Source organism: Protomyctophum parallelum, assembly GCF_964188405.1.
Source record: "Protomyctophum parallelum genome assembly, chromosome: 11".
Lineage (NCBI taxonomy): Eukaryota > Metazoa > Chordata > Actinopteri > Myctophiformes > Myctophidae > Protomyctophum > Protomyctophum parallelum.
The window spans coordinates 37,007,310-37,029,177 of NC_139707.1; the positions used below are offsets into that span (position 1 = coordinate 37,007,310).

General features: G+C 48.8%; 1 protein-coding gene across 1 annotated transcript in view; it reads left to right on the forward strand.

Moving 5' to 3' along the window:
- The window catches only part of myo16 (myosin XVI), a gene marked incomplete at both ends in the record, with an annotated part of 120,000 nt that extends 98,543 nt beyond the window's left edge, over positions 1–21,457 (forward strand). The window contains 6 exon segments of the mRNA XM_083776781.1: positions 141–535; positions 1,175–1,935; positions 1,937–2,486; positions 8,325–8,480; positions 9,481–9,566; positions 21,263–21,457. Of these exon segments, the coding sequence (XP_083632907.1) occupies positions 141–535; positions 1,175–1,935; positions 1,937–2,486; positions 8,325–8,480; positions 9,481–9,566; positions 21,263–21,457 (2,143 nt within the window).
- Positions 21,458–21,868: the final 411 nt, after the last annotated feature.

Consider the following 21,868-nt stretch of genomic DNA (forward strand, 5'->3'; position numbering starts at 1 on the left):
AGTTACGTCAGGACTTCGGTGCTCTATAGATACATTGTGTGTGTGTGTGTGTCCCATGTGTACCCTCTTTGAGTGAAATGAAACACTGATAGGATTTTTACTGTGCCCCCCCCCCCCCCCCCCCCCACATTTATTTCTAGGGTTGTGGAGAAAAGTGGCGGCGGTGCTGGCCGAATCATCCGACACTTCCGCTCCAGCTCGGTGCCCATCCCCATGGAGAACCTGGTCCTCCACGGTTCCACCGCCACGGCGGCGGCGGCCGCCACTGCCAGTCCGTCCGTCAGAGCAGCGACGGCCCTGCACGCCACAGAGGACGGTGGGGGGGCGGGGGGTGGCGGGGGAGGGGGAGGCTCCCCTCGCAAACAGCCCCCTCCCAAGCCAAAGAGGGACCCCAACACTCGCCTGAGCGCCTCATACGAGGCGGTGAGCGCGGGGCTGACGACCCTGGGACCCAGGCAGAGTCCCACTCCTACGGAGGGCTACGAGGGCTCTCCGGCCGGAAGCCCCCCGAAAACCCAGCTGTCCCCTACAGACGGTACATATATGTTATATAACAGACAGGTATATAAATATATACATATGTATATATATATATTACAGTGCCGTCACAGACATTCACCAGATATAATTGTCCCGTTTTGGTCATGCTGTGGATTTATCCCATTTTGGTGTTTAAGCATTATTTTATACTTTAGCTATTGAAAAATAGATCTACAAGCTCGTAGCGCGGCACCGAGTGCCGCTACGAGCTTGTAGGTCTGCTATTTTTGAAAAATCATGGAAATGTGCTGCAAATCTTTGAATATGTATATTCAGAGCGAACGTTTTTAACTCAACTCTTTGCTTCTGTAGGAGGGGGTCCCTGGACCTACATATTTTCAGATGGGGGGGGTCGGCGGCCAATTATACATAATTTCCGGGGCACCTTGACATGAAATATTGAGCACCACTTATATAGAAACATGAGGTATTTCAGAAAACTGTCATGCTTTAGAAGACGTCGGGTCTAAATGCGATAATCAGACCAGTGTGTGTCCAGTGGAAACCTCGTATGAATCTGATCTCAGGTCAGAATGGGTTAAGCATGTCGTCACGGGCTGAATCCCGTTATCTGAACTGGGCGTTCATTAATTGCTTGTCATGTCATTTCCCCAATTCCCCCCCCCACCTGCAGCCTTGTCCAAGCCCCGCCCCCACAGCGACGACTACACCGGCGCGGCGAGGAACAACAAGGTGCCGCCGCCCAAGCCCAAGCGCAGCCCCAACACCAAGCTGAGCGGCTCCTACGAGGACGTCAACGCCATGTCGGCGCAGCTGACCACGCTGCGGCCGCTCGACGCCAAGCTGCGCCTGCTGCTGTCGCTGCGGAGCGCCGTCAGAGTGGCCTCGCCGAGCCTGCCGCACCGGGGCGACGACGAAGACGACGAAGACGAGGAGGACGTGTACATCGAGATGGTGGGCGCCTCCTCCTCCTCCTCCCAGCCTCGGACTCAGACCACCACCACCGCCTCCCGGAGCCTCCAGGAGCCCCCGGAGAGCCCGCCGGACGCCGAGGCCGTCTACGAGGAGATGAAGTACTTCCCCACGCCCGACGACGGTGGTGGCGGCGGCTGGCTTCCGACCATGAGTGCGGCGGCAGCGACCAGCAGGGCGGCCAAGCTGGAAGGCATGCAGCTGGGCCTGGTGGTGCAGGGCGGTCTGGGGGCCGGAAACGCCGCCGCCATGGACATCCCCACCGCCTCCAAAGGGATTAAGGACGGTGGCTGTGACATCCCCGCCCCCTTCCCCAACCTGCTCCCCCACCGGCCACCCCTCCTGGTCTTCCCGCCGTCGCCCGTCACCTGCTCCCCGGCGTCTGACGAGTCCCCCCTCACGCCGCTGGAGGTGAAGAAGCTGCCCGTGCTGGAGACCAACCTGAACTACACCAACACAGCCCACCCCCGACAGCCCCCTGCTCTCGCCGCTGCCCCTGCAGTACGCCACCGCCGCCGCCGCCCGCCAGCGGGCCGACTCCTCGCCCAACGTCTTCATGCAGAGCGACAAGTCCACGCCTCCGCCGCTCACGCCTCCTCCTCCCCCTCCTCCTCCTCCAGCCAACAACACCACCGCCCCCCCTCCTCCTCCGCCCTACCGCCCTCCCTCCCACTTCCCCTTCCCCCCGGAGCCCGGCTTCCTGGCTCTGACGCGGGCGCCGTCGGGACCGTCGGACTGCAGTGCCAAGCCGCCGCCTCCTTCGTCCTCCTCCTTGCACCGGGCGGGGGCGGGGGACGGGAAGCCCCCGCCGTACTCCCCGGCGAAGGCCATGTCGTCGTCGTCGTCGCGCCCCGAGCCTCGGAGGGCCCACTCCTGCTCGTCGTCGCCGCTGCTGTTCAACCCGGCCAACGGGCGAGCCCTCACCAGCCCCATGGACGAGCTCAACACGCTCATCAGCTCCGGACGCAGCCTGCTGCGCAAGTCCACGTCCGGACGCAGGATGAGAGACGGAGGTCAGTCCGGAGTGCTCGCACATCATCATACACGCAAAGGGCTCCGTTTGTGTCACAGCTAGCTATAAACCCCTTATCCCTAAACTTCTTTGCCTTTTTTTTTTACTATTTTGCAAAACATTTTAAATGGCCAGTCGACAAGCTCAATGTATAGGTTAGCTAGTTGAACTGTTCAAAAATGTTTTTCAAAATAGTAAAAAAAAAGAAAAGGCAAAGAAGTTTAGGGATAAGGGGTTTAGGGGTAACGAAAATGGAGCCCAAAGACTCCCTTGCGCACGCACGCATGCAAGGGTCGCACGCACGCACGCACCTCTTTCTCCTCCTCTCCTCTCCACTGTTTTTAATTAAAGCTGCTTTAGTGAGTGCTCGGTTCCATCACTAGATTTATCAACAGCAGGGAGAACCCCATGGCCACACCTGTGTGTGTGTGTGTGTGTGTGTGTGTGTGTGTGTGTGTGTGTGTGTGTGTGTGTGTGTGTGTGTGTGTGTGTGTGTGTGTGTGTGTGTGTGTGTGTGTGTGTGTGTGTGTGTGTGTGTGTGTGTGTGTGTGTGTGTGTGTGTGTGTGTGTGTGTGCGCGCACGTATAGTGGGTGGGGAGTTAACCTTTGCGTCACTGTCATTTCTCACACACTGTTCCATACAGCCTACTTGTACCTGATGTAGGTAATGCGTGTGTGTACCTGCGCGTGATGTGTGAGTGCATGCATCTGTCCGTGCGTGTGTGTGCGTGCGCGCGTGAGTGTGCCTGTGTGCACGCGTGCGTGTGTGTGTGTGTGTGAAGTGTGAACCCTCCACCAATATGTGATAGCTACAGTGATGAGGTCACGATCAGACCCTCAGCCAGGTCTGTGCCAGATGATTTATTGAACATTGGGTGATTACCTTCTATAGGGCAGGCGAGTATAGCTAGTGGATTAGTAATATCCGTGTGTGTGTGTGTGTGTGTGTGTGCACGTGCGTGTGCGCGACCACGTGTTTGTGCAGAAGTGCACGTGTGTCCGTTTGAGTGTGGGGGAGGGGAGACGCAAGAACACCCCCAGCCTATAGCCACCCACCTATATATATATATGCCATCTCCCCATTCTCCCCACCTGGAAACTTGGGTCGTTAATGAAGCTCTGGTGGCCAACCACCCTGTTTGGCCCACATGAAGCAGCCCATCCATCCGCTGCAGTCTCCTGTGTGGTGCCCTTTGGCACGCACGCAGCTGCCTCTTTACATGTTAGCTAATGAGCTAGCTATAGCTAGCTCATGCGTGTAGCATGCGTGAGATCATTCGTGCTTCGACGGGCGGCGGTGTCTCGCGGCAGAATTACAGCTGAGTGGTGGAAAGTAACTAAATATATTTTCTCTAAGTACTATTTTCTGGTATTTGTACTTGAGTATTTCCAATTTCCAATAATTGATTGACATTTGACTACTTTCTTTCCACCACTGAAAGTTCATGCCGCGGTCGCCGAAGCGACACGCTGTCAACTCGTACTGTAGGTCTGCTGTTCGTTCGCCATCCTGCCTGCAGTGCGACACAAATTAGCCGCTTCGCTGCTGTCGCACTGCACTTCATAAGCATGCTCTGGTTGCGTTTGCTGCGTCTCTCGCTCCCCGGCATGCTATACATGCGGAGAACACACACACACATTGGAAGTTCTCTCCCCAGCGTACTACATACATGGAGCACACACACATGACGCATTGGACGCTGCAGTGACTTTGATGCAAGGGCTAACCTTTGCGGAAACGGGGCAAGGACATTCGTCACGTACTGCAAAGCGGATGAGTCAGGAGGGTCAGAGGTGCAGCCTTTAGCACATTTTCGCCTTTTTGCCGTTAAAGGTGAATTTCAGACAAGAAGGCTTTCTTACCTTTTAATTGTAGTTGTTACGTCCCCAACCAAAGAGGTCCAGGTGTTATTTTGTGCAAAAGCGCATTATTGGCTATTTCCCCTACCATAATAATAATAATAAAACTTTTTTTATGAGACATGAAATGCAGCTCAAAGTGCTTTTCAGAGCAATGGAGAAAAAAAGAAAAGCAAGGCATAAACATAAAAAAACAAGCAGCAATGCAATACAGTGAGGACATGAATAACAAAAAATAAAAGATCACTTAAAAGCAAGGGTGTAGAAGTGGGTCTTGAGCTGTGCTTTAAAAATGACCACAGAGGCTGCCTGTCGAAGGTACAGTGGGAGTTTGTTCCATGCCGTCGGCCCGTAGAAGCAAAAAGCTGCTTCCCCGTATTTTTTAGTTGCCATAAGCCCTCAATGAATTGAATTCAATTGAATTCAATGGGGCACTGGGTTTTGTGCTAATTCGCTTATTTCCATCGCTCAGTCTTTGGTGTGACCCGGCCCGGGGATTGAACCCCGACCTCCCAGTCTCAGGGCGAACACTCTAACAACAAGGCCACTGCCCCATTCAATTCAATGCAATTCAATTAATTGAGGGCTTATGGTATGCACAGAATAACACCTGGACCTCTTTGTTGGGGACGTAACAACTACAAATAAAGAAAGCTGTGATTGCAAGAGCAGGGGGCTGTCGGGGGTGGGCTGTGTGTTGGTGGTGTAGTTCAGGTTGGTCTCCAGCACGGGCAGCTTCTTCACCTCCAGCGGCGTGAGGGGGGACTCGTCAGACGCCGGGGAGCAGGTGACGGGCGAGTGCTGTGATTTTTGTATCCACAATAAAACATGATCATCAGGTATTCTTGTTATGTACAAGGAGGAAGATTTTAGTCCTAGTAGTACAAAGTAGTAGTAAGGTTGAAATCTCTAAATATATCCGGGTCTTACAGGGTTAAGTATGCCTGGTTTGCCTGGTGGGTGGTGATGGATTAGGTGGTGCTCCACCTGAACTGAAGCCGCACCCACAGCTGTTGTTGTATGATAAAGGGGGAGGGGTTAGGGGAGGGGATGATAGTGTGATGTCACTATCACTTTTTTCCATTGGCACATTTGACTGTCAAGGTTTCAACCTCCAGGAAGAAACCCTAAATACAAAGGTCAGAAAGACATCACAACCACCACACCAAACACACGAAAAACTGGACAATAAATACAAAAATCACGGCCACTCCATCTTTAAGAAACAACACAGATCAGCAGAGAAGGGCTCCCTCCGGGACAAACAGAAACATGTTGTCTCACTGCATTTCTCCCTTCCATTTAAGTGTCCCTTTCCCTCAAAGTGTATTAGCAGTGGGCAGGCTTAATAATACATGAGATGTAGAAGGGATGAGGATGAAATATTCAACAGCTCACTCATGTTCTACAGAAGACTGTGTTGACTGCCCGCCCAGTATAGGATCACACCAGGACACTATGGTCAGGACAGCCATATGAGACACAGGTTAGAGAACTAAGAGAGAGAGGCGGGGGGTTGGAATTATCCAACCAAATTATGTTTACTCCCCTGTCTTGACAAATGGTCATCCAGGCATGCATATAGGCTAATAATAATTATGTGGACCTGGCTAGTTTTTTTTGTGTGCAAATGACCCAGTTGTGTCACGCAGCTATAAACAGGGACAAGGTCAAGAAGGAGGGGGGGGGGGGGGGGGAAGCTATCCTCCTTTGAACATAAGGACGCAAACGCTTTAGAGGCACACACTGACGCATTCTCCGTCTCGCGTGACGACTCCCATACCGGCTGACTTCCTCCCTCGTCAGCGCTTGTTATACCTGTATACCGCGGAGAACAAAAAGAGCTGGCGTCATGGAAACCCTGTCTGCATGCGACAGGGGAACTCAGTACCGAGGGTAGGGAGGGGAGGGGTCATGACCTTGCTGTTATTTTGAGTCGGCCGAGGCCCAGGCCGGCGGCGGTGTGTGTGTGCTTGAGATCTGAGCGCGGTGGCGAGATGCCGATGGGGCTTAGCGGGATGGCCTACTTCCGTTCCGCCCGCTGCTGCTGGCCGTTAAAACGGCCTGCCGTGTGATACCCGACGCGAGGCCATGGGGGTGGCCCAGGGGTTAGAGTCGCTATCTCAGACATCCTTGTGAAGAAGAGCAGCTGCCCCTGCATGGCGCTCCTCCATGCCGCCGCCCCGACCGCCTCCTCCTCCTCCTCCTCCCCAGGGGAAGCGGGGAAAGCCACAGGAATGCCAAGGGAAAAGAGGGGGCAGGTGGTCGCCGGTCCTTCTTAACATCACTCACGACCACTATAGAGGGTATGCACATGCATAAAGTGAATGGCAAAATCGAGTGGCAAAATTAGTGACAAAGTGAGTTTAATGTCGTTTATCGTCATGCGATGCAATCAAATACAACTTTTCCGTTCGGTTTTGCCACTCGGTAGGCGTTCCTGCATAACTTCCGGGTTTGATGATGAATGCCATCCCCTCTATAACCTCAAGCCGGATTGAGGGGCCACGGCCACTTATTGCGTCGGGGAAGGGGAGCAGCCCGATGCATGCCGAAGCGTCGAATGCGTCAATTAACCTAGGATGTGCATGGGGGGGGGGGCGTGGTGCATGGTTGTTTCCTGCTGGGTAGTTGGTTTGACATATTAGGCTAGACGATGCAGCCGTTGGCTCCCTGCAAAATAAAATACAAGCACCTTACTGAATACAAATCATTGTAGAGTACAGTACTGTTTATACCCTGCACCGTTTAAAGCGAATGACCTCGGTACATTAGAAATACTGTTGTGTATACTGTGTACATAAACAGAGCAACTAACTTTAATTCCAAAATAAATTTCCATTACATTTGAATAAATAGCTGCTACTTGTCGCAAATGTTGTTTATACTAAGTGAATGCAAAAAACTTTGAAATATACTGCTGTCAACTTTCAAAAGTATAAAGCTAACGTCTCCTATATGGATGGGTCTCTGACAGAACACATATTTTTATAGTTTCACAATAATTGAAACTATATGAATTGAATTGAATTGAATTCCACAAACATCGACAACGTCAATGCTTCATACATCTGTTGATTTCGGTGTGCGTGCGACACTGCATGCGGCCAAAGTATATATACCTCAAGCCTTCAGCAGCGTGCATGGCTGCACAGAAATACTCACACCCGGACACACATTTCCATCATGGCTACAGGGTTTTCATTCTACACATGCTATAGGCCCCCGCTCCAGCCCTGCACGTTCTTCACAACAAGCCCTCCATCCCACGCCTCCCTCTCACCAAAGTCCTTTCCTCTTTCTATATGGCTCGTGATGCGAATGCGAACACCCACCTACCTCATGGGCCGTGTATGTGTGTGGAGGATAGTGAGGGGTATATTTAGGTATGTCAGGAATAGAGGGGGGGGGGGTGGTGCCTGCACTGCCTGGGGGGACGGGTGCTCTCTCGACGTGGGATGGCAGCTGATGAATGCCCCCTCGTCCGTCCAACGCACGCACTGAAACCCACGCGATCGTCCGCTACACTTTGGAACACACCCTTCATTCTGTTATGACCGTAGGGGGTATAGAGAAGGGTCACGTTGGGGCACCTTCCTACCACATACAGCCCTGCATGAATGCTTTCATGACGTCAGGCTATATAGGATAGACGCAACATGGAGGCCAAGGGGCTAATTTGGGGAAAGGATACCGGGAAAAAAAACACACTGGGGAAGTAATTTGCCTCCCTTCCGGGACTTGCATGTATATATTCCGTATGCCTGTCAGTCAGGCAAACAATACGATTATGGGAATGGTTATTATTGTCTACTCTGCAGAGAAACCTGGACTAATGGAAGTGAGTGAGTTGGGCTGTTGGGCTCTGCAAGTCCTTTTTATGGGCACACAAGGACCATGATTTCCTCCTCCTGTGCAATGAGGCACTATAACGTAATGTGTGTTTCTGATCAATATATTATTGTGCTCCTCCTTTCAGGATTCAACTCCAACATCAACCTGCCCGGACGGGAAGACTGCGGCTCCGCACCGACCTCCCCGTCGCCACAGCTGCAGGACAGGAACGCCAACAACCACAACAACCCTCACTGCCCTAGCCCCGCCCCCAGCGAGAACGGCAACCAGATCTCCAATGGTATATACCAGAGCAGTGTTAGATAGGCAGGGGGCTGAAATCCCCTAAGAGGGCACTTTTGGACCAGAAATAGCAGATCTACAAGCTCTCAACGCGTCTCAGCGCGACGCATTGAGAGCTTGTAGAGCAGCTATTTTCGGGGGGGGGGGGCAACGCAGCACTCTTTAGCTAGTGGAGATGCAGGTGTAAACGACATTGGATTTTTCTAAACAAATTTGTTCAACGCAAAATGCTGTGTTCAAGTTCAGGAGACTTTGGGGGGAAAGAAATGCAATTCTCCTGAACGCTGCATGGCATGGAATGAGTGGCATTTTGCATTTCTTTCACCAACAGTAAACACTGCATTCGTGGTCTGGAAAGGGGCAGTTGTTTTACAGACGGGTAAAAATAAATGCATAGTTATGTCCATATATGAGCCAAAGCTTGGCCCAAAGCTTGGTGGGCAAAGGTCCAACCACATAGATCAGTGCCTTTCAACCTTTTTCATATCAAGGCCCGTTATTTATACGGCATTCGAGCCACGGAACCACCGTTTGATGACATTTAGCCTCTCAGAACCCCCAAAAAACGAAAGAATATTTTGTTGTCGTCGGATACGATTTTGTTCCACAATTCCATCCTGTATTGATGTTGGTAAATAACAGTTCTTCTACATTCTCTAATTTCTTGTAATTGAAGTAATGCAATTTAAGATTGACATCCTACTGTACCGTCCTCTCGTTTCCTGTATGCTTCCCTCTGCCACATTTTTCGTCTTAGTTTTAGTCGACAAAAAAACAACACTGCTTCCAGTCCAGCCCCGTTGCGTCGTTGCGTGTTGGAAGAGTCTTTGACCGTTGTGTAAAATGACTGCTGGTGGGTGTGTACATGTAAAATGACTGCTGGTGGGTGTGTACATGTAAAATGACTGCTGGTGGGTGTGTACATGTAACTGTATATTCTTCCGCTCATGGCTGTTCTCACTCCTTACCGTTGCGTCGTTGATGTCGTCATTGTTCAGGGTCGCTGGAGGATGACGGTCACGGCAAGTCCAACTCGTCCAGCCACGCCTCTCTGCACAGACACATGGACAGCCATCACACTCAGGTAAAACACACTCCCGCGTGCGCCGACAGGTACACATGCCTTCAGGGCAGACAAGAACCAGCGTCTCGCTCCGCTATCTAGGATTTTAATCGTACGTACCCCCTAGGCTAGGGTACGGCATCAGCCATCTATACGAACCTATATTAAAGCGGTCAATTTACCTTTTAGCATTGCTCCGGTTGCTATGCAACGCCTCCGTCCCCACCAGCTATGGGATTATTTTATTTTTTTTACATCCAGGCTCCATTTAAATCCATCAAAAGCGAAGATTTTCAAAGCTCTGTGTCTCTAAAGCTTCGAGCGCTAGTGTCCATGGTCCGCCGCCGCTCATCCCGACGATCATAAATCATTTGTCTCGTGTCGCTCCGTCCGGACATGTAACCGTTTCTGACGAGATCTCAGTGGGTATGAGGTAATACTAACGATCACTGCTCATAACAGAAGCCCCGCCCACCTCCCTGATAACCCGGAAATGAAACAACAGGTCGTTAAAATGGCGAGTGAATGGTGGCAAAGGCTGGACGAATTTGGGACGCTAGGTTCATGTGGTTAAAAGTATCTATACCAGTCACAACTCTGTGAGGGAGCCATAAAGACCAAACCACACCAGTTGCAACAAAACCCTTTTTAAAGGTCAACCACACCACACCAATGCAACGCTTGGGCTTAAGAGTCCTGGGTCTGACGACACCCATTCATTTATAATCCCATCAGAGCATCATTTGTCAAACACATGCATTTGCGCAACAAACACAGAAATAGACACAATTATCAGTAGGGCTTGCGTGTTGTTAAGGCCTTTGTCGTCATTACCGAGAAGGACTTAAAAGTGGCTTCCATTGAACAAATTGTTTCACTTGTGACATGTGAGCTTTCCCTGGCTCTGAACATAGGTTTAGGGTTACAGGATTGGATTTTAGCTCCTGTGCGTGTGTGTGTGTGTGTGTGAGAGAGAGAGAGAGAGACGCACGCACACACACACGCACGATGAACGCTCCCGTGCAACCACATATAGGTCCATCGCACGAGGCGGAGAAAGGGAGAATCCACCGCGACCATCTCAACTAACACACAGAACCCTCGTCTACATATAAGAGACACAAGACGACACACACAGACTAATGAACGCAGCGCAGTGTTACAAGATGTAAATAATTTAATTTGTGTTATTCATTATTCACCGGTACAGAATCGCCACCATGCTGTGGAGAGGTGATCTGAATACAAATAACACCTAACACAATTAAACTGCTCCCTGTGTAGCGCCTGAGGGTGGCTCCAACGCCGTGTCCCCCCCCCCCCCCCCCCCCCATATACTGTGGTATCCGACCCCAATCGCAGTCAACTGCCGACAGAATGAAATGTCCATATCGTATATCGCTGGATCAATGGACATCCATTGATTCAATGAAACAAGACTTTGGCACATTTAATTTCCCACTCGCCCTTCATTGTGGAGCCTGTGTTGTGTCAGCGTTGATTTTGTTTACTATGACAAAAGAAATGTCCGTCGACTACCTTTTTTTCACTGACGAAAACTAAATGGAAACTAAATGAAAACTAAGCCATGATGACTAAGACTAAATGTATTGACAATTTCGTCAACAGCTATGTACTAGACTAAAATGTTAGGAAGGGACTAGTGGACAAGAGATCCAGTATAAGTCATTTTACACTTGGTTGCCATTACGACAACATTACGACAACATCAAGACCCGCCAAAATACATTTTAGTCGATTAGATCAACTGTAGATTCAGTCGACTAAAATCTTATGACATTTAGTCGACTAAAACTAGACTAACACTAAAACATTCCAGGTGACTAAAATGTGACGAAAAAAACGAAATGAAAACTATTCAAAGAGACTACGACCATAAACAAAAAATCTAAATGTTCTGCCAAAAACAACACTGGTTGGGGGCGGCGGTGATATCAGGGTGCGTACAAAAGCAAATGGAAAAGAGGTAATAAAGTACATTGTGATCCTTCTGGTCTCCCCGAGGCGAGCGGAGAGCGGCGGGCACAGCATTCTCTGGAGATTCTCACCAGAGATAAAGATACTTGAAGAAGGCACGCTGCGTTCCCCGTGCACTCTCCCTCCTGGGTTATTTGCGAACGGAATAGTCCCTATACTTACTACTTTCTCTTATTACATGAACCCGGGGAGAGAGAGAGAAAGGGGAAAGAGACATTCTGCAAAATGTCACATGAGTTTAGTGTAGAAAATGAGATGAGCACGGCGAGTAGATATGTTTCCCTCCCGGCGCGTGTGTGCGGTCGCGGTATGCTATCACAGACAGTAAGCACACACTGTCCAAGCACAGCTATCCCCCAAGTTATTCTTGTCATTATAGTGGTATAATATTAATAATATGCCAGGTCTTCTAAGGTGAGCTTATATCTAATGTAGAACCTTCTAAAGCTTTCCTTTCAGGCTGTACCGTTATTTCACGATGGATGTTATTCCAGTATTATCGCAGCATTACACTACAAAGCAGTGTTGATTTTGGCCAGCAAAGTTTTCATTTTAGTTTCGTCTTTGGAATGAAATTTAATTTAGTTTTTAGTCATATTTTAGCCATCTGAAATGTTTCGGTATTTAGTCTAGTTTTAGTAGACTAAATATCATAAGATTCTACAGTTGATTTAGTCGACTAAGCTGTAATTTTGGCGGGCCTTGATGCCGTTGTAATGGCAGATTTTAAACTTGCTGAAAATGGCAGGTCTATACAAGCTGTGAGCCTGTAGATATGCTATTTTCAGCATGCAACCGAGTGCAAAATGACTTGTGTGTCTTACTTTTACTGGGTCTCATGTCCACTAGTCCCTTCCTAACATTTTAGTCTGGTTTTATTTGTTGCCGAAATTGTCAATATATTTGGTCTTATAGTTTTAGTCATCATAGTGTCGTCACAGCATTGTAGTCGTCGAAATCAACACTGCTACAAAGTAGTGTAATAAATGGCACAATAACCTATGTGACCTCCCGTAATCCTCTCTTCCTTTGATCTTCTTTCTTCTGCCAATGTGTTATTGTCGCTATTTCTCCTTCTTTTTGTCTTTTCTTCCAGAGGGGGCATCTCAACTTCTCTCCGTTCGGCACGGGGGCTGCCCTCTAAGGCAGGGAGGGGGGGTGGGGTGTCGTGGGGGTGGGGGGGGGGGGGGATTGGGGGGTTTTAGAGTTTTGCTGGAAGCACCCTTCAACTTGTAGGGATGTGGTGAGTGTGGTCCATGCCCAAAAAAAACTTGGAAACCATTGCACCATGGCACGTATACAGCCTCACTATAGTGCTGCTGCCCTCCTCCATTTTCATCATGTACAAAAAAAGCTGCCCTTTTAAGCACTGCTGGTCTGGTGGCATCAGAACAACCCTTATTTTTTGCCTTTGTGACATCAGAGTGACGGCCCCCGAAACCTCTGATCCTGCAATCAGTGACCAGCTGGGTTTTCCTGTTCCTCCTCCTCCCCTCTTTGAAGGAAACTGCAGCTCTTGTGGGGTTCAGTGTAAACACTTTGCCCTCCCTCGCACAGTCAGTCTATCTATCCCTCGCACAGTCAGTCTATCTATCCCACACACTGTCAGTCTATCTATCCCACACACAGTCTATCTATCCCACACACAGTCAGTCTATCTATCCCACACACAGTCAGTCTATCTATCCCACACACAGTCAGTCTATCTATCCCACACACAGTCAGTCTATCTATCCCACACACTGTCAGTCTATCTATCCCACACACTGTCAGTCTATCTATCCCACACACAGTCAGTCTATCTATCCCACACACAGTCAGTCTATCTATCCCACACACAGTCAGTCTATCTATCCCACACACAGTCAGTCTATCTATCCCACACACAGTCAGTCTATCTATCCCACACACAGTCAGTCTATCTATCCCACACACAGTCAGTCTATCTATCCCACACACTGTCAGTCTATCTATCCCTCACACAGTCAGTCTATCTATCCCACACACAGTCAGTCTATCTATCCCACACACAGTCAGTCTATCTATCCCACACACTGTCAGTCTATCTATCCCACACACTGTCAGTCTATCTATCCCACACACAGTCAGTCTATCTATCCCACACACAGTCAGTCTATCTATCCCACACACAGTCAGTCTATCTATCCCACACACAGTCAGTCTATCTATCCCACACACAGTCAGTCTATCTATCCCACACACAGTCAGTCTATCTATCCCACACACAGTCAGTCTATCTATCCCACACACTGTCAGTCTATCTATCCCTCACACAGTCAGTCTATCTATCCCACACACAGTCAGTCTATCTATCCCACACACAGTCAGTCTATCTATCCCACACACAGTCAGTCTATCTATCCCACACACAGTCAGTCTATCTATCCCACACACAGTCAGTCTATCTATCCCACACACTGTCAGTCTATCTATCCCTCACACAGTCAGTCTATCTATCCCACACACAGTCAGTCTATCTATCCCTCACACAGTCAGTCTATCTATCCCACACACAGTCAGTCTATCTATCCCACACACAGTCAGTCTATCTATCCCACACACAGTCAGTCTATCTATCCCACACACAGTCAGTCTATCTATCCCACACACAGTCAGTCTATCTATCCCACACACAGTCAGTCTATCTATCCCACACACAGTCAGTCTATCTATCCCACACACAGTCAGTCTATCTATCCCACACACAGTCAGTCTATCTATCCCACACACAGTCAGTCTATCTATCCCACACACAGTCAGTCTATCTATCCCACACACAGTCCAATCCTCAGGGTCAAATGGAGCGTCCATTTTTTCAATTGAAACCGAGGACCGCGTAGCGTGCGCTACGGTAAAATCTCACAATGCCGCAGTGGTGGAAAAAGAAACTCAATTGTTTTACTTAAGTAAAAGCACCAATACTGCAATTTAGAACTACTTCGTTACAAGTAAAAGTACGGAATTGATAATGTACAAAGTACAAAAGTATCAAAATGTACTAGTAGCAGTACAAAGTAAAAGTAGCCTACTCATTGTGCAGAATGTCTCATTCCACAAGTTCAAAATGTGTACAAAATCTGTTTTCAAATGGCCGAAATGTATAGGGTTGAAGTGGTTAATGTATGTTTTCTAATCAAAATTTAAACCGCCTAGTAACTAAAGTTTTCAGATAATTGTACTGAAGTAAAAGTACACATTTTGTCTCTCTGAGATGTAGTGGAGTAGAAGTAAAAGTACTGGAAAATGGAAATACTCAAGTAAAGTACAAATAACTCAAAATTGTACTTAAGTACAGTACTTAAGTAAAAGTACTTAGTTACTTTCCACCACTGCAATGCCCGTATACGTATCGGAGATGCACTATGCCGCTTGCAGGCAACAAGGAAACATTTTGCATGGCGTTTTGAATTCCAGAGACGGTGACTATATGGATCTTCAGGGATCTCTACACACTTCTGTCGGGTTCAAAACATGCGGGTCAAAGCTGACTTGTTCTTCGGGGGAGATCCGGTATATAGTTGGGTTATTATCTCCATGCAACGCAGGTCAGTTCTTGCCGAGATAAGAGTTGATGGGTGAAAGTTGGTGGTCAAGCGGTGTGTGTGACCCAACATTAACCCCCAGAGTAAGAAGCTTAAGTACTGAGTGGGTATTGGGGGTGGGGGTTTGTGGGCTAATCGGCAGGCTCCAGCAGACATGTTTGGACTTTATGTTTTGGCCCAGGCAGAATCTTATTTCCAACCATTACCGTTAGACCGTAACCTGCTTTTCCCGATGGATTAGCAAAGATTTATGTCATGCAAGCATTATATTACGTGCACTTCCGATACATGTCGTGGCAGTGGCGAACGAACATGAATTAATTCAGAAAAAACAACACAACAAGTAGGCTATAGCTGGGAACTGTTTCTTTATTTGAGCAAAAAGGAGAGCTGCAGTTTTTTTATTGCTGTTTGTGCCATTCCTCTGCTGGGAATTTTATTTTTGCTGAATCCATTGCACAATCCCCCTTATTTTATTTTTTTGTTTGTGTGCTTTGTTTTTTTGTTTCCAAGATCGTATCGTCTGCACTGGTTCAATGTCTGACTACAATTAAGACTACTCTTACACTACTGGCAGCATTCATGCTTTTTATATAAATTGGTAAAAAAAAAGGAATCACCCCACAGACCTTGAAAAAGCTCAGCTCTAGATAAGTTTATGCTAGACCTAATTGGCGAGGCTATGGGAGAATGTCATACTTGGTGTTAGTTCACTGATTACCATTCAGACAATTCCAGCGTGACCTTTCACGTTGCTCCCCCCCCCATTCCCCCCTCCCCTCCCCCCCTCTTATCTCACTAATCAAGTGTGGTGTCTGTGGAACTTGGTTCCATTACCAATGAGTTCATTGAGGAGTTTGGGAACCGGTGGTCTGCAGCCCAGAATACCCTTCAATTAGCCGCATTCCAAACCTTGTTGATGTAGGATTAGCAGATCTGAGGGGACAGAGAAAAGCAAGGGGATGAATGAAAGGCAGGGAGGGAGGGGGGGGGGCGGGGGTGGGGAGCTCGCTTCTAGGAATGAATGGGTGGGCTTGTTTTGCGTTTCTGTAAACATTAGTCAAACAGCAGCCTGGGCCTAATCGTGTGAAGAATGAAACGACTGTCTGTGTATTGCACGTTCTCACTGTTTGGTTAGATGGCGTATTATTGAGTCATTCTTTTTGTGTCTTTTTTCATTCATGGCGAGAGTGAGAGACACTACAGTTTATATGTAGGCTGGTTCCCCTGGATTAGTAGAAATTAATGAATACGTTAAATGGTTGCGACCGGGACACCGGTGTGTGTGTGTGTCAATCGGCTTCATTATAGGCCTGTGTGTGTGCATGTGTGCGCGCCACGTTCGCGTGCGCGGGATTAAGCAATTAGCAATTAGTGAAACGGGGGGACACCTATAGTCATACAGGTCATCAGTGTAACCGCCCACACACATGTGACCTCCTCGGTGTTAATGTATCCATGTTTATAACTCCCGGGAGTGTGCAAACGTAACCACATGGATCCATAAGGGTCCATTTGGTTGCATTTTGTTCAAGTTAAATAAACCCAGAGGACTTGGGACTGTGTTGTACACACTTAATGCAGGAGGTTTTTAACTGCTTGTCCTCTAATGCCATTACCACCCTCGCAGAGCGTAACAGTGAACTATCTACGGCGGTGGGGTTCGGAGCCCTCGCGTGTTTCAACAGCTTTGCAGAGGACCAATAAGGAGGGACAGATATTGATTATTTGTTCTCTCCCCACCTCCCCGCGTCGGTATTTGTGTAAATGAAATGGAGATTTGTGCAGCTAGTTTACCACCAGGGAACCGATGGAGGCTGTAATGTAGTTATCTGTAGTAAAGTGGTTAAGTGACATGTATCCATCAGTAACGTGCCGATGGCCGCGATCGATGGAGGCCTATAACGGCGTGGCGGTGATTCATACTTGGGGTTATGTGCATCGGCGTCCGTCGACGACTGAAGATATAGTCGATCTGTAAGCTCATAACGCGTGAGCAGTGCGACGCACAGTGAGCTTGTAGATCACCTAGTGTTCAAAAAACGAGGAACGCGGAGGGTTAAATTAGTACCCTAGCAAACACGAGACTCCAGTTCCAGGGTTTATACGTTCTTTAATCCATGTTTTGATCCGATTGTATCGTTAGCCACCGTTTGCCAACACAACAACGCCAAGTAGGACAGTGGCCGAGGCCATTGCGCATCCACTTCCATTCTAAGCCCTGTATTTAAAGCTCTGTATCTCAGAAACGACATTGAGGGGCCGTTTCTCTGGCCCAGACAAGCGTTTTCAACGGCCTGTAGCAGGCACTGTGATACTCGTGGTCGGGTTTTTCCACTACCGACCGAGAGAACAACAACCGGTCAAGACACCACACACAGCAGTTTGTCACTGTAACATGTAACACCACACACAGCAGTTTGTCACTGTAACATGACACCACACACAGCAGTTTGTCACTGTAACATGCCATTACGGATATTTGGCTCTTCAAAGTCAGTGTTACGTGCGATAAAACCCTGGCAGTACGCTATTAATGAATGGTGGGTTAATCAGGTCACTGAAATGTGACGTCCTGTGCTGATTTGCTGTGTGTGTGTGTGTGTACTATACTGTATATGGCCTCGGGTCAACCTTTAGTCTCGGACTGACAGTTTTGAATGACCACTAGTCATCCCAGATTATCATGGCATTACCATAACATTACCATTCCATTAACATATTGATTTTGATATTGGCTCCCCCCCCCCCCCCCCCCCCAAGGGACGAGGCATTTAAGAGTCTCGGTTATTGCCTGTGTGTGTGTGTTTGTGTGCGACTGTGTGTGTGAGACTGTGTGTGTGTGTGTGTGTGTGTGTGTGTGTGTGTGTGTGTGTGTGTGTGTGTGTGTGTGTGAGACTGCGTGCGTGCGTGTGTGCGTGTCGGTTAAAGTGCTTGATGTTTCTCATTTGAATAACTAAAGTAGACACTTCATATATACCAGCAACTGTGTCGTTTGAAGACATGATTGATTTGTGATTTGGGAGTGGGGGGGTGGGGGGGGGGGGGTTAATAAGTGAGGATGTAATCGGCACGGCTCAATGTTGAGGTAATGGTGTCACTGTTGAGTGAAACACACTCAACAGAAACATACAAGACTTAATATCAATCAAATGCATGTGTGGTTTTAATTTTCAACATTCACACACGTCTTGTGGTGTGCGTGCGTGCGTGTGAAACATCTGCTTCAAGACTCAGTCCCAGTGATGGATTCTCCTTGTCGGCCACATTCTTTACCCACACACGGACGTCCCGTCATCACGCATACACACGTGTTCTTCCAGAGACACGCCGTTGACGATAATTTGACCACGATAAATACATACCGTAACGTTTTATGGACGTATAGCGGTGCTCTATAGAAGATGTATAATACGAATATTTCAACGTCCTCGAAAATGTGGTGTAGTCAGATGTATTGCCTTCACCTTTATATATACGTTGCCCTGTGGGAATATAGACTGTGTTTGAATAGCAAATCCATCAGGGATTCCAATAATCATCATCAAACCCAGTCCAGTATATTGTGGCAATATAATGCATTATTGTGGACGGAGCTGAGAGTGTGTGCGTGCGTGCCTGTGTGTGCGCGTGTGTGTGCGTGCGTGCCTGCGTGCGTGCGCGTTGCAGAAGGACACCGTGTTCCTCCACGTCTGCTGTTCCAGTAGCACTAGTAGCCAGTGTTCCTGGCTGGTGTCGGTGCAGAGAATAGCCTGGCAGGGAGGTGTAAATTATAGATTAGGTCGCTCAGCATTGTGCTTGTACGGGCAATCAATGCTGTGTGTGTGCGTGTGTGAGCGTGCGCGTGCGTACGTGTACATGCATTGCACGTGTGTATGTATCTGCCAGAGTATATATATATATATATATATATATATATATATATATATGCATTCAAGTGCATACAGCTTGTCTTTGTGCGTGCGTACACATACCTGTGTGCGTATAGACTGCGTATACATGACGTGTGGGAATGTGTATAATGTGTCTGTGAGTGTGTGGCCTGGATTCCTGGAATGCGTCACTGACTGTACTGTAACTGTATGCTTGGCAATATGCGGAGGGGAAAATGTTGCAGTGTGATTCCTGCTGCTTTTTATTTAGCTCTCCTCTACAACTGCAGCAGCGATGGAAAACAGGGGGGGGGGGGATCACCGCGCGTGTGCGACGTGCATGCAGAGATTACATTTGTCTTTTTTTTAAGATTTGTTTTTGGCTTTTCTCTGCCTTTATTGCTAGTATCTAGTGAAGAGTCTGACGGGGAAGAGGGAGAGAGAGAGAGAAGGGAGTAGACGTGCAGCAAAGGTCGTCATGAACTGGACTGGAACACGCGTCGACGCGCTGTCAGGCCAGAGCCTATATGTGGCATGATGTGCCTGGGCGGGCCAGCGGGGCGCCCCGAGATTACATTTATCGTTGGACTGTTCTGCTATAAATCATTGCAGGAAAAGGAATTGGTGGGAGAATTTCCAATCCATAGAATTTCCAGACCTATCCTGAACCACGTCGATTGATCAAACCGGTATAGATCATACTGGTATTATTATTGTTACGTATAGCGTATATAGTCTGTAACTATACACCTCCCAGAAATCCGAGTAAGGAAGCTGGCTTTTCCGTTCACAAAAATATTTTTTTCAAATATCCTTTTCTGCTAAGCAACAAGGTATATATGCTTAGTTTATTTTCTATTCATAGTGGGTTAAAATTCGCGTGTCTGTAAAGACGAAACGGAAGTGGGGAAGAGGCTCCACTTCCGCTTATTTATCGCTTACTCATGATAGAGCTAGACGGTAACGGTCTGGCAACGCAACACTATACTGGTATCAATCTGGGAACCCATCTGCAAAAAAGAATTATGTGGATAAAAGGAATGTTGACCCGTTTTGGACCCTCAGCCCTGCTCTTCATGCGGAGCGCCCATTTCCACTAACGACAACAACGACTACACGTTCTGAACGCCCCCCCCCCCCCCCCCCCCCCCCCTGCCGACAGACTCAGTGGCGCAGCTCGGAATCACTGGTATGTGGATCATAACCTGGTGTGGATCAACAGGGCTCTGTCCTACTGCTGGTCCTACTGCTGGCACCGACTGACTGTGGAAGATTGGAATTCCTTCCTGATTGATCGGGGCTGTGTATTGACCGGCTGGTGATGACTGATGGCATCTCCTACTTAGTGTACATGTGTGCGTGGATGTGCGCGCGTGCACTTATGTACGCTGTGTGTCTGTCTTGCCATGCATGTGTGTCCATATGGTATAGTCGCTCCATAGAGGCGTTGCAGTGCTGTCTCCCCCTATAACCACACCTCTCCTCGGTCCCCGTCCTAAAACTTGACATAATCGTATATATAGGGAGGCTCTGGGGGGGCGCAAGGCTATGGAAATGAGGTGTCATTAAAGCTGCCAGTCACAGAAGGGATTCCCATTGCTGGCTCCTCTTTAGATGTCCCTGTGGTGTCTCCAGAGACCGCTGGCTAGCTAGCCCCCCCAGATTCATCTCACCTCCCTCATCCCTCCGTTAGGATGATGCCCGGAGAGACACCGCTGGCCCACCGAGAGCGGAGAGCAAATCAGCCCAATGATTATTGCTTCTTTCAAAATGATGGATCAGGCAGAGAGACGTTGGCCTATTTCTTTTCCCTCCAGCCTCCGCCGCCAGTGTCAGAGGGGTGCCTAATGCAGACAGATAATGATCACAATATGATATATCAAATCTGTTCGGGTTCCTCTTCATCCTCCTCCTTGCATGCGCGATTCAAATCTGATTGACTTGTGAAATGTTTTTTTTTCCTTTCTTTCTTTCTTTCTTTGCTATACCTCCTCTGTAATGTGCATCAAACCACCGCTTGTCATTGCCACGCCCACCTCTCTCCTCCTCCTCCTCCTCCCCACCTCCTCCTGCACTCACAGCCTGACCATTTCATCTACCTGAGTCGGTAATAACTCAACGAGGGGCGTCGAAATGTGAACGCTTTGTAATATTTTCTCTCTTACCACCCCTTCCTCCCCCACTCCCCCCACCCCTCCTCCTCTCCTGCGCGGCCGGCACCTTCATCTGCACCCCCCACTCCCCCACTCACCCACCCCCCCACTCCCCTCCCCTCCCCCACCAGGCGAACCGACGGCTGCGTGCGTGCGGAGGGGACGAGAGCAGCGCGGCCCTCGGGGAGTTGCTCCGCTGGCGCCGAGCGCAGTGTGAGGGGCAACACAGCAACTGGAAGCACCACCACCACCACCGCCGCCCGCCTCAGTCGCCGCCCCCGCCCCCCACGCTGCTCTGGACCAATAATAGGAAGGCCTCTCCGTGACACCACGTTTTCTTCCAAGATGGGTTGGATTGTTAGATGTTGTGTCCTGTGGTTGTGGCTGCAACATCCCCCTCTTTCATTTGCCCCCTCTCTCTATCTGCCACCCCTCACATACTTGTCCTTTTAAACTTTATTTCTTGGAGAGAAAAAAAAAGGTAAAAGAGGGGCCAAAACCACCGGATAGCACCCGGGAACCTATAAAGCTTCAGTCCTCAGAAGGTGTCCATGGTGGGTTGGGTTCACCAATCACTCCCCCCCCCTCCTATAACCTATAAAGCTTCAGTCCTCAGAAGGTGTCCATGGTGGGTTGAACCTATAAAGCTTCAGTCCAGAAGGTGTCCATGGTGGGTTGAACCTATAAAGCTTCAGTCCTCAGAAGGTGTCCATGGTTTGTTGAGTTCACCAATCACT